Source organism: Dendroctonus ponderosae, unplaced genomic scaffold, assembly GCF_020466585.1.
Source record: "Dendroctonus ponderosae isolate FM_Combo_2020 unplaced genomic scaffold, Dpon_F_20191213v2 Dpon_F_20191213_3, whole genome shotgun sequence".
NCBI classification, from domain to species: Eukaryota; Metazoa; Arthropoda; class Insecta; order Coleoptera; family Curculionidae; genus Dendroctonus; species Dendroctonus ponderosae.
In genome coordinates this window covers 9,139,514-9,153,286 of record NW_026018508.1, presented here as the reverse complement: position 1 = coordinate 9,153,286, position 13,773 = coordinate 9,139,514, and the positions used below count along the sequence as shown (strand labels likewise).

At 34.2% G+C, this 13,773-nt stretch overlaps 1 protein-coding gene across 1 annotated transcript in view; it reads right to left on the bottom strand.

Moving 5' to 3' along the window:
- Nucleotides 1-2,006: 2,006 nt before the first annotated feature.
- The window catches only part of LOC109539044, a 42,806-nt gene continuing 31,039 nt past the window's right edge, over nt 2,007-13,773 (bottom strand). Inside the window, exons 2-7 of the mRNA XM_019906561.2 lie at nt 13,108-13,301; nt 6,292-6,387; nt 5,759-5,867; nt 4,621-4,745; nt 3,645-3,947; nt 2,007-2,473 (exon numbers count right to left, since the gene is read on the bottom strand). Coding sequence (XP_019762120.2) covers nt 2,121-2,473; nt 3,645-3,947; nt 4,621-4,745; nt 5,759-5,867; nt 6,292-6,387; nt 13,108-13,301 — 1,180 coding nt within the window. The 3' untranslated portion in view covers nt 2,007-2,120. The remainder of the gene's footprint in view (nt 2,474-3,644; nt 3,948-4,620; nt 4,746-5,758; nt 5,868-6,291; nt 6,388-13,107; nt 13,302-13,773) is intronic.

Sequence of the window (13,773 nt, the reverse complement as noted above, 5' to 3'; positions counted from 1 at the left end):
TTAATTTTGTAATTTTTGGCTGAAAAACCCCATTATCACAAAATAATGATTTTTTGGGTTTTCGATTTAAAACGCTTTGTGATCGGTTGTGGAGAAAATATTAATGGTTTTTGGGGAAAAAAACGGACGGAATTTTTTTCGTTTGTCTCCAATTCGACGCCGAAAAAAGTTTTTGTAAAATTTGTACACGGCTGTAAATTTATCTTGTGATTTTTCGGGTAAAAGGCCTCCAGATCGTCAGTCGTTTTAAGTGAAACTCTACAAAATAGAGTTTTTTAGTAGAAAGTAAAGCAAAAAAATCAGTCAAACCTAAAAAATCACGTTTTTTAACAAACTCTACAGTCTTCAGAGGAATTGAGGTGACGAGATTCCTAAATAATCTGTTATAAACTTTCGCTTATTCTGTTCGATTTTTAATAGAAAATTATTAAATTTTTGTTCCAAATTCGACGCCGAAAAGTGATTTCAAAACGTTTTACAAAGGCCAAGGATTCGAAATGTTTTTTATTTATTTTTCACGGAAAATACGTTAAGTTTGGCAGCATTTTTAACTGAAACTTTTAAATAAATCTAAAAACAAGTGCAAAAAGTCACCAACATTTTATCGGCAACAGAACTGAGTTACTGCGCCGGTGCGTGGAGTTGGCGCCAACTCATAAAAATTCATTGAGTTACCCAGGCCTATTGTCAATGCATCTGTTCCTTTTTATTAATTGCAGGATTTCTTCCATTTTCACTAAACGAAAATTAAGTATTGTTCTTAAGTGTTTCAATAACCAGGAAAAAAAAACAACTTTGTGCAAAAGCTGATGAAATATAAGTTTGTATCATTGACTTGAAGATGAGAAAGGCCTCAGAAAATGAAGATGAATGTCTAATATTTGCCTCGTATTGTTCATCCTGCTGACATGGTCTCTCCACTCTCTTCTTCTATTGCGACCAAATCTTGAATGTCGCACTTTGTTCTAGTGTCGTGGCTTCTAATGCGGTCCCGCAAAATGATCCATTACTATTCAACATTATGCACGAAATAATAAGACAAATTCGCAGGTAAGGGGGATATCGAGTGGGAGATCGAGAGGTAAAAATCCTATGCTCTGCTGATGATGCAGTTTTAATGAAAATGAAGATGATCTGCAGAGGCTTCTTTGTACATTTAACACAGTTGCAAAAAAGCTCGGGATGACAATATCAATATCTCAGACGAAATGCACGCCACGTCTAAAATAACTCAGAGATGCAAATTAGTGGTCGATAACAAGACAGTACATCAAGTGATGAAATTGAGATACTTGGGATATTTCAAGCTTCGGTGACATAGAACCGGAACTAAGAGCACAAGCAATCAAAGCAACAAGAACGGCTACACCAATCAACCTCGCAATATTTCGTAACAAACACATGAAAACAAAAGTAAAGTCCATATTTCGAAAACTATAAGACCCATATTGGCATATGCGGCAGAAACAAGACCCAAAACATCAAAAACAAGGCAAATTACGAAAACAACAGATATGAAGATAGTTCGAAGAATAGCTGGAAAAACTCTGCGGGACATCACTCTCTGGACACAAGCATGCCATATCGACAATATGAACGACTCGGTGCTGAGCAGAAAAATTGAATGGAATGACCATATCACACGCATGGCAGAGGAACGAATAGTGAAGATTGCCAGAGATAAGTCACTTTCGGGGAGGCGAAGCACAGGAAGGCCACGAAAACTGTAAGTGACAAAAAGCGAGTTCCGATGAAGAACAGGCATTGTGCCTAATTGGAAGATGCTATATGTATATTTTGCTAAATTACATTTTTCAGTCAATTCTCGATCAATATGACTTTCCAGAACATTCAGTAATAGAGTTTCAAAAGTATGAAAAAGCACATATGCTACTTGTTTACTCTTTATCGTATCCCAGTATTGTGACCAATTTATATTGATTGCGACTGCATATCAACAGAGAAATTGGAAGTGATTACAATGAGCGGGAAATAATAAATCATAATTTTTACAAATTTCATAGTACATATATTAGAGGACATATATACATACAAATAATGAGTTAATTATACATATGCTCTTCTAGTCAGTCATCGTCGTAATTAACGAATAAAAAAAATTAAGCAAGCATTCCATCGCTCTTGCTTTTCACCCTATATTTGCTTCTCTTTGGTGGTAGTTCTCTACATAATCTAAACCAGAAGTTGGCATCTTTGGATACGTTCCATTGAATGATGTTAATTTTGCTCATTAACGAACGAAGTGATTCACCACTGTTGTTTTTGACTTCTGCGCCGCTTACGGGAAAACTCCTAACAGTTACATAAACAATTTTGCAGGTATTAATTGTCTGAAAATGTTTAAGCACTTGATATAACTGAGCTGATGTCCATATGTCATTGAGTGCAGCTGGCGACAGAATTACAATTATTCTACGGGACGATTCAGCGTACTGGGAAATCTCTGCAGCACCTGAAAAGTAATATTTGGTTATTAAGGAACAGTTGTTCTATAAGCAGTTGGGAACTTAAATATGTTTTTAGTTTTTTTGAATATAATTATCTAACTGTAGAAATCGCGCATACCAAATATTAGCCCTCAAATCGCAATATTTAATTTGCAATAGCAATAAACAATTAAAGTTGTGACCGCAGGCTATTCATTTGAAACGACCCCATACGCGCGCTAATGGTCGTGACGTCATAGCGCTAGTTCGTTCGATCGAAAAGCAATACGGTAATACTGCTTGTTGAATTATGTGAGTGTTTGGCTGTTCAGAATTCGTGCTGTGCTTTATTAATAATCGAAACAACACAAAAACAATATTACAAATGCTATATGATGCCACTGTGTCCTAGTGCAACTTTCAAAACTCTATAAAGTTAAAGTCATGCAGAAGAGCTCACAAGGATATTTCTGAGAAGACTGTGCATCTATGTGAAGATCATTTTAATGTAAGTATAAAAAACAGATTTGATTTTGTATACTGTAGATCAGAAAGTATCTACGAGAAAAAAATCTCGTTTTATCGCCGTAAAGTAAGATATCTTACTTTTTTGCTAATCAGAGCAGTGCCAAGAATTTTAAGAACCTTAATATTAATTTTCAAACTTATTTTTGGGCTTTAAATCATTTTTTCGGGTACACTTATATGACAAAGAATATGCGACGCTTACACCTAAAATCAGTATCGTATTTCAATGATTTATAAAATTATTTTCTATTACCATTTTAAAACTTATTTTAAAACTATGGCTATATTTATTAACAATATGAGTCATGCTCTCAACAAAAAGAATTGGGTTGGAAATCTGTATACTCGCAAGAACTAATTTCCGAGTATTTCATGACGTGCCCATTCTAAAAGCGTTTAAATGGAAAGTGCGATCTTTCCGAATTTCGTAAAATTATTCTGAAAATTTCGTGCTTTTCTCGGCTTTTAGATAGTATTTTGTTGATCATTTTTTGAAAATTGTTTATGTTTGTATTGGTAAAACAACAAATATTGTATTTTTATAATTATTTCTTTTCAGAATATTTAGAATGCTTGAAGCCCGTATTTCGTAAATCGTTGAAGACAACGTTGAATTATATAAATTTAATTCCCCTAAAGTATTAGAAATATATATTAGTATATACTCACATCTTGTAATATCGCAAGTAATTTTCCTGCTTGTACACGTATAGGATCTGGTTTCAAGTTTAGGTAACATTATCCCGTTTGCTAGCTCAGTGTCTTCAGCTGAGTAGGCTATTAGAACATCATTAGTTTTACCATCATAATCTTCTATTGCATAGCAATTGTCTTTAACTAACGCCTTCACTTTCGGACCATACTTCCTATTGAGGACGATGATGGACATTATTAATGTGGAGACGATCAGACAAGCGATGGTGATTTGCTTCCAAGGAAACGGGTTGGGGTCGATATAAAATACGGCTGCATCTGCAAATGATTTTCATTGTAACATTTTATAATTCTCGAATATCTTTGGAATCAGATGATGTTTGTTAAATACGTTTTAAACGACAAGAAAGAAAAATTTGATTTTTAGTACGCAAGTGTAACTGGATATTCTGTTACACAAAAATTAGGATTACAATCGCAAAAATAGTTGATATCACATGAAATTTGGAACGTGCGGATGCAATTTTCTTTCTCCAAAAGAGCGCAATAATAATAGAGGTGTTGAAAAAAGCTAGTTTTGATTGATAAAATTTATTCCAAATTAGCAACTTGCACCCGTAAGTAAATGTAAAATGAAAAGCAATTTTCAAATTTATTTCGTTCATTTAGTCTTTAATACAGGAGCGTATTTACAATTACCGGACATACACTTAAAAAATTAAGTACTTTTTCAAACAGATGATAGTTACTATTACTATTTAATTGTAAAAATAGCAAACCCCATGACTTCATAATGATAAACACAGTAGTTGAGACGTCTACAGAGTATAAAGTTACCACAAATGCACCGACACGTCGAAACAATACTTTTCTAGCTTAGAGTTTTCATTTACCCAGATAAATTAATTTTAGAGACTTTTTGCTGGCTAATAAGTAGATAATTAATTAAATTGCGTCGAACATATTCTCCATACATGATATAAAATATTACCTCTGATGCTAACTCTTTTCTGAACTGAAACTCCTGGCTTGCTTATGACACAAACGTAAGTACCAGCATCTTCAAGTTGGAAGCTTTCGAACTTCAGATATGTTCCGAAGGTTTGTCCATCTTCCCTATAAAAAGCCAAAACATCGGATTAAAGCGCATACATGTAGGGCGATTTGAATTTTGTACAGTTGCTCTTGGAGATGTTGTTGAGGGGCACTTGAAAGTTTTAAGGTGAAGGTGAAAATGTCCAAAGCGTTAGGAAAAAGTAACTATAGCACTGTTTCAATTAATACTACATTTTTGCGGAAGATTTAAATGGTTGCCTTCCATTAGTGGCTTGTGTATCAAACCCGAAACGGTATTTAAATACGGTTGCTTATATGCATATACTGCAATTACTTCAGCATTCAGAAGATCAGTTTCGGAAACTTTCATTTTCTCAGAAGAATATGTTTTCGTATCATAACAAACACATTGGTTCGCACATCAATTATGAATAAAATTGGCCCTGTTCAGAGTCTCCCAGGGGCGTTAAACTTGAGGTGGTTCTTGCGACATTGTTATAAGTTTTAAATTCTGAATTCTGAAAAGAACCATTTTAAAACTAACCAAAAATGTGACGTTGTTAATAATTAAAACAATTTTGTTAAAACTATTATTTATTGATTTGTAAAAAATGTATTTATTTTTTACGGCGTGCGAAATGGAGGATGTGAATTGCTAGCTACTGCATGCGAATCAACGCACGTTTAAAAAGATCATCAGATGTGATGTTTAAAAAGATGAGCAACATTTTTTTACCTAATTTTTATAAATTCCATAAAAACGTTTCGATAAAAAATAACCAAACTGTGTTTCGTACGTAGCGCACTCTAGCAGATATCTTCAAAATAAGTTTAAATTCAAATTTGCTACCATCAAGCAACCATGTTCCAACTTTTTGCGAAACTTCAAATAATATTATAGAAGCCACGAAATAGATTTTAAATTGAAATATGATAGAGCCATATTACTAAGGCGTTTTATTATAACATCTAAAATCTGAAGCTACACTATAAAGTATTCATATGAAGTACTTTTTATATCCATACAAATATATACATGCTCCCTTGATTACGATAGGAAATAATGTACATACCTCAATGTTTTTTCTTGGTATAATCGTTTGGGTAGTTTAATTAGAGTTCCATCCGCAAGTTCCTTGTGCCAAACTGCTTCATTATATGCATCAGGTAGGTCAACTGTACCTGCAACCGAAAGATAAAATTATGAACAAATTCTACCGTTAAGTAAGGTCCATAATAAGAGAATGAATGAAGTAACTTAGTGGATGACGGTTTGTAGTATTGACATTTTCTCGGAATAAGATTTTTTTGTACTATCTTCCAAATTTTATTTGGTTTTAATTTAATTATAATTTGTATTTTTCAATATTAATTGTATGTGTAGTTTGTTTATTGTAATTTTTATTTCTTCACTTTAAATTGCCAATTTAGTTTGGGTTACCATAACGTCATAAAATTAATTTTCACCTGAGCACGGAAATATGTTTAAACATAAACCAAATCTTAAATCAATTTTTAGTGTTTTAAATACTTTTCGTCAGTGTTAAGTTGTGTTAAGAAATATATGGGTGAGACAAAGCTGAATGTGATATATTTCAAGACCCACCTCCAAAAGCTTCACAGAACAGCCGCAACGAATCTCCCGTGTGTGGGATCATGTCTGGAGAGATAAACGTAATTTTTGGATCATCTGGCGCTTTATCTAGAACAAAAAAATACATGTTACGACAATTTTTGAGCACAAGCAATTGAACGGAAAATTTAAATAAAATTGATTTCTATCACAATACAGTGGTAATGCCGGTTGCTGCATAGACGCTGCGATGCTGCGCTTGTCCATAATACTTACATAATTTCTGTTAGTATAAGCAGAGATTAGTTGATGCTACTAATCTCTGGTATAAGTAAGTATTTTTATTACCAAAAAGTGTAATTTGTAATAAAAGTTTAAATAAAACTCCAAAACAAGCAAAATGGAATACAATTTTACTGCATATTCAAATGATACCTAAAAAATTAGAAGGTTTCTCTCTAAAAATCTAAATCTAAACGCTTGTTTAATTTTAATTTCCTAAGATTTTACTTTCAAGATCATTATACCATCTTACTTCGCAACTAGATCCTTTGTCATTTGTATTTTTTGTCTCGGCCCTGCACTATACCTAGCGTAAAAAATATCCTAGATTTTTGCACGAAAGTTGTTAATAACGATAATTGTCATTTCCAGCTCAATGTAGAAACGCTGATAAACTCGAAGAAAATTCAAATTTTTCTAATTTCGAATCATTATCTTAATTTTGTAGAAATAGTCGGCTTTATGTTTTAACATGGATGCAAACGGTGCAAAAAAAGTGAAATGATAATCGAAAAGCGGAAATCTTCATCATGCTCTTTAGGAAAGACAGATTATCAAACTGGCGCACTTTAGTTTGAAAATAAAACTACAAAAACTCGAAGTCATCTTTATAATTGTTTGAAATTTACTTTACTAGATTATGGCTGAATTAGCATCTGTTTATTGGATAAATGAGAGAAATTAAAGTTCCATCAAGTTTGGTGGATTTTTTGAACTGGCTCATCAAGGGCATGATGAGAGCGATACTTCTGAGAGTCCGGAAATGTTTCGTGGATTAATACATTTTTACATAATTATGACATATGCTCTCAACGGCAAGTAAATTTAACGTTTTTGGAAATGCTTAATTCCTGAAAAATTTAATGTATAAAAACCCATTTATACCGTTAAGTAAGTTCTAAGTCAAAATTCGCCTAACCAACTGATTGTACAGAGTTAGGGGAGAAGTGATAAGCGAACAACAAACATGCAGGCGTTCAAGCACTAATTTAAATAATCATTTTGCTCACTATGTACATTGTCATGTTCAGCAGGGAAATTTGATTATGGCTAGAGCTGCTTTCGCAAATAAGCAATTATGTGCACTTTTTTCTGAATTTACAAGACATTCCTGGCGTTTTAAATAATTCATTCGAACGCCTAGAAATGTTGATCAAGATTGTGAACAGAAGGATTCCCCACGGCGCTACAACTGATTGGAATTTTAATATACAAACCATTAATGTTGTGTTTGAAATAGAAACGCTCTCATTAATTGTTTGCATAATAGAAGATTAAATCACCCACAACCCATTATTTAGTGCAGCCGCTTCTATTCGCTGTACTTTTAAATTTTCCGATGTTCAATTTTTGGCTCACTTTCTTACGTCATGTTACCTACCCTACGTAGACATATTTTTTAGCCATTTGGAGCAAGGAACAAACAACCCTACTAAATTAAAATTAAAATACTAATTAAAATAGAAAAAGTAAAGCTATCGTACCTACATGCAAGAGTAATTTTGGCCGCGGAATTTCTGCGCAGACGTACTACTTTTTCTAAACTTTGTAATCGCAAACAATCGAGAAGGTGCGTTGAAGAGGACAAAAAAATTATGAAAAATTGTAGTAAGAACAATGACATGACTCACGACAACATCAGCTAAATCAAGACACAACAGCAATCCGAAAAGGAATGCAAACGTTTCCTCAAATTCAATCGTTAAATCGTTTAACAGCTCTTTCCATGATAACTTGTTGCAAACTTTACTTTAAAATTTTACTAGAGGCGCCACCAATACTAGCAGCAGCATTGATTTCCTATTCCTCACAAAACGTAGTAGCGGATGGAATCCCCTGGATGATCAGGGGTGGAATTACCAAGAATAAGCAATAACACAAAATTGTGTTTATTAAACCTTATATCTACAGTTGCGGATGTTAAAAGCATCAGAAAAAAGTTATTTCCTATGAAACTAGCATCATCATGGTCCGGAATATTTCGAATTCGCAAAATTCTATCCGATCGTAACCATATTCAAAAAGTTCTTGTCAAATTTGTTATTTGTCTTAGAAAATAGTTGTTCACTTCACAGAACTTGTAGAAATATTTGTGATTCTAGCGACTTTTGTAATCGATAGGTTTCAATCAGCAACTTATAACTCGATTTCGTGGATCAACATGGTGACGAATGAAGCTATTCAACAGCGTGCGAATAAACAAAGAGAGGTGTACCTAATACCGTAAAAAGAAGAAAGTTGGCGTACTTTCCCACGTAATGAGAAATTATAAACATGAACTGTCCACATTATCATCCAAGGAAAAATAAGCGTGGTCCTGGTCGCCGAAGGACACCTTGGCGCAAAACTCTGCGCCAATGGTATGGAGTAAAGACCACGACACTCTTTAGGTCGGCTGCGGACAAAGTGAAAATCATGCGACTGATCGCCAATGCTCAGGGAGGACACTGCACTTGAAGAAGAAGAAGAACTTATAACTAATTTATAACATTTGGCTCAGTACTATTTTCGTTACATACTGACTCCATTTCTTCAAATTTACGCTCTGTCCAAGAGCGTTCTCTTCTTTTGCACACTATTCCGTTATATCATGACTACTTCGTTTTGCAGTGGATTACTTTTTCCTCCTCCATAGAATATATATTTCTCCCAATGTAATTTAATTCCATTCGATATAACAGATTGCTTTATTTGGACATGCACTCACTCACTACTTGATATGCAAGATTTGCATTTAATGGATCAACAAACCAGATCTAGTTCGTGTTTATTGAACAGGAAACGCGCGACACAGCCTGATTGCATTATTAAACAAAACATAATATTCCATACAATAGGCCTTGTTTTACTGGGTAGGTGTAAAAGCCTAGCAATAGGCGGTCTACTAAAACGCATTAAAATGAAATTATTCGGAATTTATGCAGAACATTCTGGTCCAACTGTGCTGAAACGCACCTGTGCCTCGATTTAGACCTCTTAAGCAAATGCATGCACATAGTCATTGAATGGCAAAGATTCGCGTCGTGATTCAAACAATTTCCATTATTAGTCAAAATTTTCTCTGCTATGCTTTGAACGGAGTATTTAATCGGAACTCAAAATTGAAGGTAAATATATTGTAGATAAATTACAAAAATGGGAGGGGCGATTAGCTCTGACCAGCTGGAAATGTGGAAAATGTTGAGAATCGATCATTTGTGGTCTTGGGTAAAGCGACTTCTGATACGATTACAAAGATTTCAGGAAATATATTTCTTTGGCTTTTAACGTGCCTAAATAAATACAGTTTAATTAATGCCAACTTTTGTTGTGAGTATCGAAAATTTAAGGAGAATATTTCTTTTGTTAGAGATCCAATTTGAGTTAGTTAAAAAAAACGGTGAGAGCTGTTGAATGCAGTCTGATGTTTTCAATGGGTCTTGACTATTGCACCCCTCTAAGCTAAGTAATAAGAAAATTTGTGTTCCTCGGTATAAAACCATCTTTTTGGTTGTAGTAAACCTGGTCAAGAATCTGTAAAAAAAAACGAAAATTTTCACACCCTCTACTTCGATAACTACGGACAGATGACCGCCATCGGCATTGCTGGCACATATGTATGTACTGTTTTCGTGACATTTTCATTTGACTATTGCTCGTAAATCTGGGGATATTTCAGTGCTGAATTTTGTATTTAAACGCATTAATTGTGGTGGGTTTGTTGACATGAACTTGTGACTTTAAAACTACCCAAAGGCAAAAGTCTAACGGCGTTAAGTTTCTTGATCTAGGCGGCCAATTGCGACTTTTTTTTTGGACCGACGAAAATTTAACAATAAAAAATGGCCCGACATGGCAACACGAAACAGTTATTCTTTTTGTATACAAATTTTGGTACAACCACTAATGGATTTTCGGAACCTCAAATGCGAAAATTTTGTCAACTAACAAATCAGTAGGTATATATGATTTTTGCTTAAAAACCTTCATGGAATTGTGAATTGGTCATCACGATTGAATTTATTGTCTTTGGCCCAACTGCATTAGTTCTTAAGCGAACCACTTTGTAGGCATGAAGTTTGAATGATTTTCCTAAAATTCTATGTCTAGTGGTTGTAGAAGCACAAGTGTCCTGAGCTCTAACCGAATTAAATTGTTTTTATTTTCGCCTCATGAACAGAGCCAGTTTAACTTGATTTTTTCCATTAATCTTCTCGCCGTGGCTTCATTTGGAGCATATAATTGGGCACATCATTTTACGGATTTTTCGAACTGCTGCTGCTAAACTTTCACCACATTGATAATATTTTCTCCATAATGAGAATTTGTTGTGGTGTATTGTAGCGCCCCGTTTTGGTTAACCCCCTGCTGTCGACTAACGAAAAGCTATTTATTTTTAATGCCAAATGATGACTTTACGAACTTTACGGGCTTTTGCCATTGGCTGCATGACAGAGCAATGCAATGTTGATAAGCCGATACCAAACTTCCTAAACTACACATTTTCAGAAACTCATAATTACATGATCTCACTTTTCTGCATAAATGTGCCTAAATTTCGTTGATACAGCGTTTATTCATCTCGTGTTATACACGGGGGTTTGAGGCTTGTTTTTATAGGCATATAACTGTATAAAAAGAAATCTAATGGTCTCATCATCCTCATGAGGTTCAGCCTCATTTTGATAAAGTAGGCGTAATTTTGACGATTAACAACGCCATAAAGTTGAAAATGTTCGTTATCGTTTAGGATGATTTTACTCGGAAAATCATCACCTACTTGTTGATTTTCAGTGCTTCATTTAACGTGTGCTCTAGTAAATTAATACAAACACACTTGCACATTGACAAACCGTTTAGGGTAGCCACAACTTGCACCAAAATTTATTTTATTCAATAATTATTATTTTTTTGAGCCAACAATATAACCGTTCAATTATACATTTTGATCCTTACCCACCTATCCACAGTCTACGGGCCTAAACAAATGAGAACCAATATTAGTCCTAAGTACCTGCTTTATAATTAAATACAAATACTTGTGAAATTTATAATTTAGTATTAAGTGACATAATATAATTGCTTAGTCGAGGGATCAGACCAGCCTACGCATTTCCGGCAAAATCCGTGGAGTTCAGGTGTGGTGTTGGGAAAGGCGATACTTTATGCAATTTTTCTTTCTCGTTGCTGACATGTGGTACTGTGAAACACCTTGTAGAAATGTACGTAGGCTACGCTCTATTTGATTTCCATACAATCTGGTATTATTATAAATTATATTTCGTATTATAACAACCCCATGAGAATTGGATTTAGGAAACAGCACAAGAAGCTTCAGTATAAGCTCTTAATTTACTACATACAAAAAGGTATTTTAATATTCAAACACAATGATTACACATGCAGTTGATCAGAAACAGTCAGTTGCGCGTTAATGTAGCGGCACTTACTGTTCTGTTGTAGTCCGGTCAAAATATGAATGGCATCAGACAAAAAAGAGAAAAAGCTTGACACATTTAATTATATGTATAATCTATTCCTGTCCAACCCATATCAGTAAGCCACTTTGGAGTAAGAAGCTTTTAACAAGGTTCAGGTTTTTACGCCCAATAGAAAATTGTTTTGCATCCAAGCATGAAACAAAACATATTCACTCAAACATGCCTCTATAAATATTATAAACACATGTCGTAATGTCTGACAATCAAAATTCAACTCTGGACGTTTTACTTCACATTAACTTGTGACTCCCAACAAATGTAAACTATGCCTCTTAAAAAACCCGAGTCCAAACTAAAATTTACCAAAACCGATTTGAAAAAGTAACGTAACAAATATACGACGGACTACATACAAACACAAATTATTCAATCGCAGAATATAAACACAGAAAACCTCCAGCAACAATTATCTGACATTAAAAAATTATTTTGTGTACAAAGAACATGTTTTATGCCGGTATTAGACTACAGGCCGGCCAATAAAATGAGATCATCTTCTTAGCCGTCATACACCTGAATATTGTACGAACAATAAATTGATGCTATTTCGGAAAAACCAACTTAATTCAATTTAAATTCAAGACAATTCAAAGACAATAAATAGGGCCAGTCACCAGATATGAGTGCAAAGCGTGCGATAGATTAATTGAAAGTGAATTGATTGAAGTGAATTGGGTTTATTTGTTGTTTGCTAAATGTGCAATGACTATGTTGGCAGGGATTCTTGAAATAAAGTGACAAGAAATTAGGGACCATTTTTATTATTTATTTTATTATTAACAAAACTAATAAAAACAATTAGTCGCTTCTTTCGAGGCATATCTAAGCCCCAACAATTTGGCTCTTGGTTTATGCGCTATGATCTACAATCGTTACAAACACAAAATAGCAGAACTATAATATGTATTGAAATGTGTTGCACGCTCTCCCGTACTATAAAAACTGAGTTGTTAAACAAATTATGTGTAACATTAGTTACGTTATTTGCGTATTCAGTATTTATAAGATTGAAATTGGGGCAGGTTAATATACAGAACTCCTCTTAGAAGTATATCCTTCGTCTAAAATTTGTCTAGCAGTTACTTACCAAAAACATTTAGTATGGTTTTGTGACTGTAAATGATATCGTGATTTCTCTGATCATCCCTCAGCACACAAGTGTAATTTCCTGAATCTCCATGCCGAACATTTGCAGTGTATATAGTCTGATTGGCACTTTCAGGAAAAATAACCAATGTGGATAGATCCAAACTCCATGGGTACGGTCGACCATCTTTATACCTGCAACAAAAAAAAGAAAATATCGTAGGTGCTCAGCCAAAATAATACTAACAAATGTCTTCATCGCCTAACAAAAGCTTCTTTGTCCATTCAGGTCTTGTTAAGCAAAGATAATCCAGAAGTAGGAATAGTAGTCTTTTTCCGGACATGTTTGTCGGTTTGTATCTTTTTTGTTTGTTGCATTGTGTAGTGGATTTCTCAGGTGAATAATTCAGAATTACAGAAAGTTGCATGCAAATAACTGTTCTGTTTTTCGCATAACTGGTTAATTTGTTTGTGGCGTTTGCAAGCAAAATATGGCCGTAATTCAATAATGATCTCGGATCGGATATATGTTAGTATACCTGTCATAAAATCAATACCCTTGTTAAACAGTAAGTGTGAACACCTCAAACACTTTATGTCTAATCATCGAAGCGGTTTTTAGCGTCTTCCAAGATGTTAAATGGTAATAAAACTCCAATGTTTCACC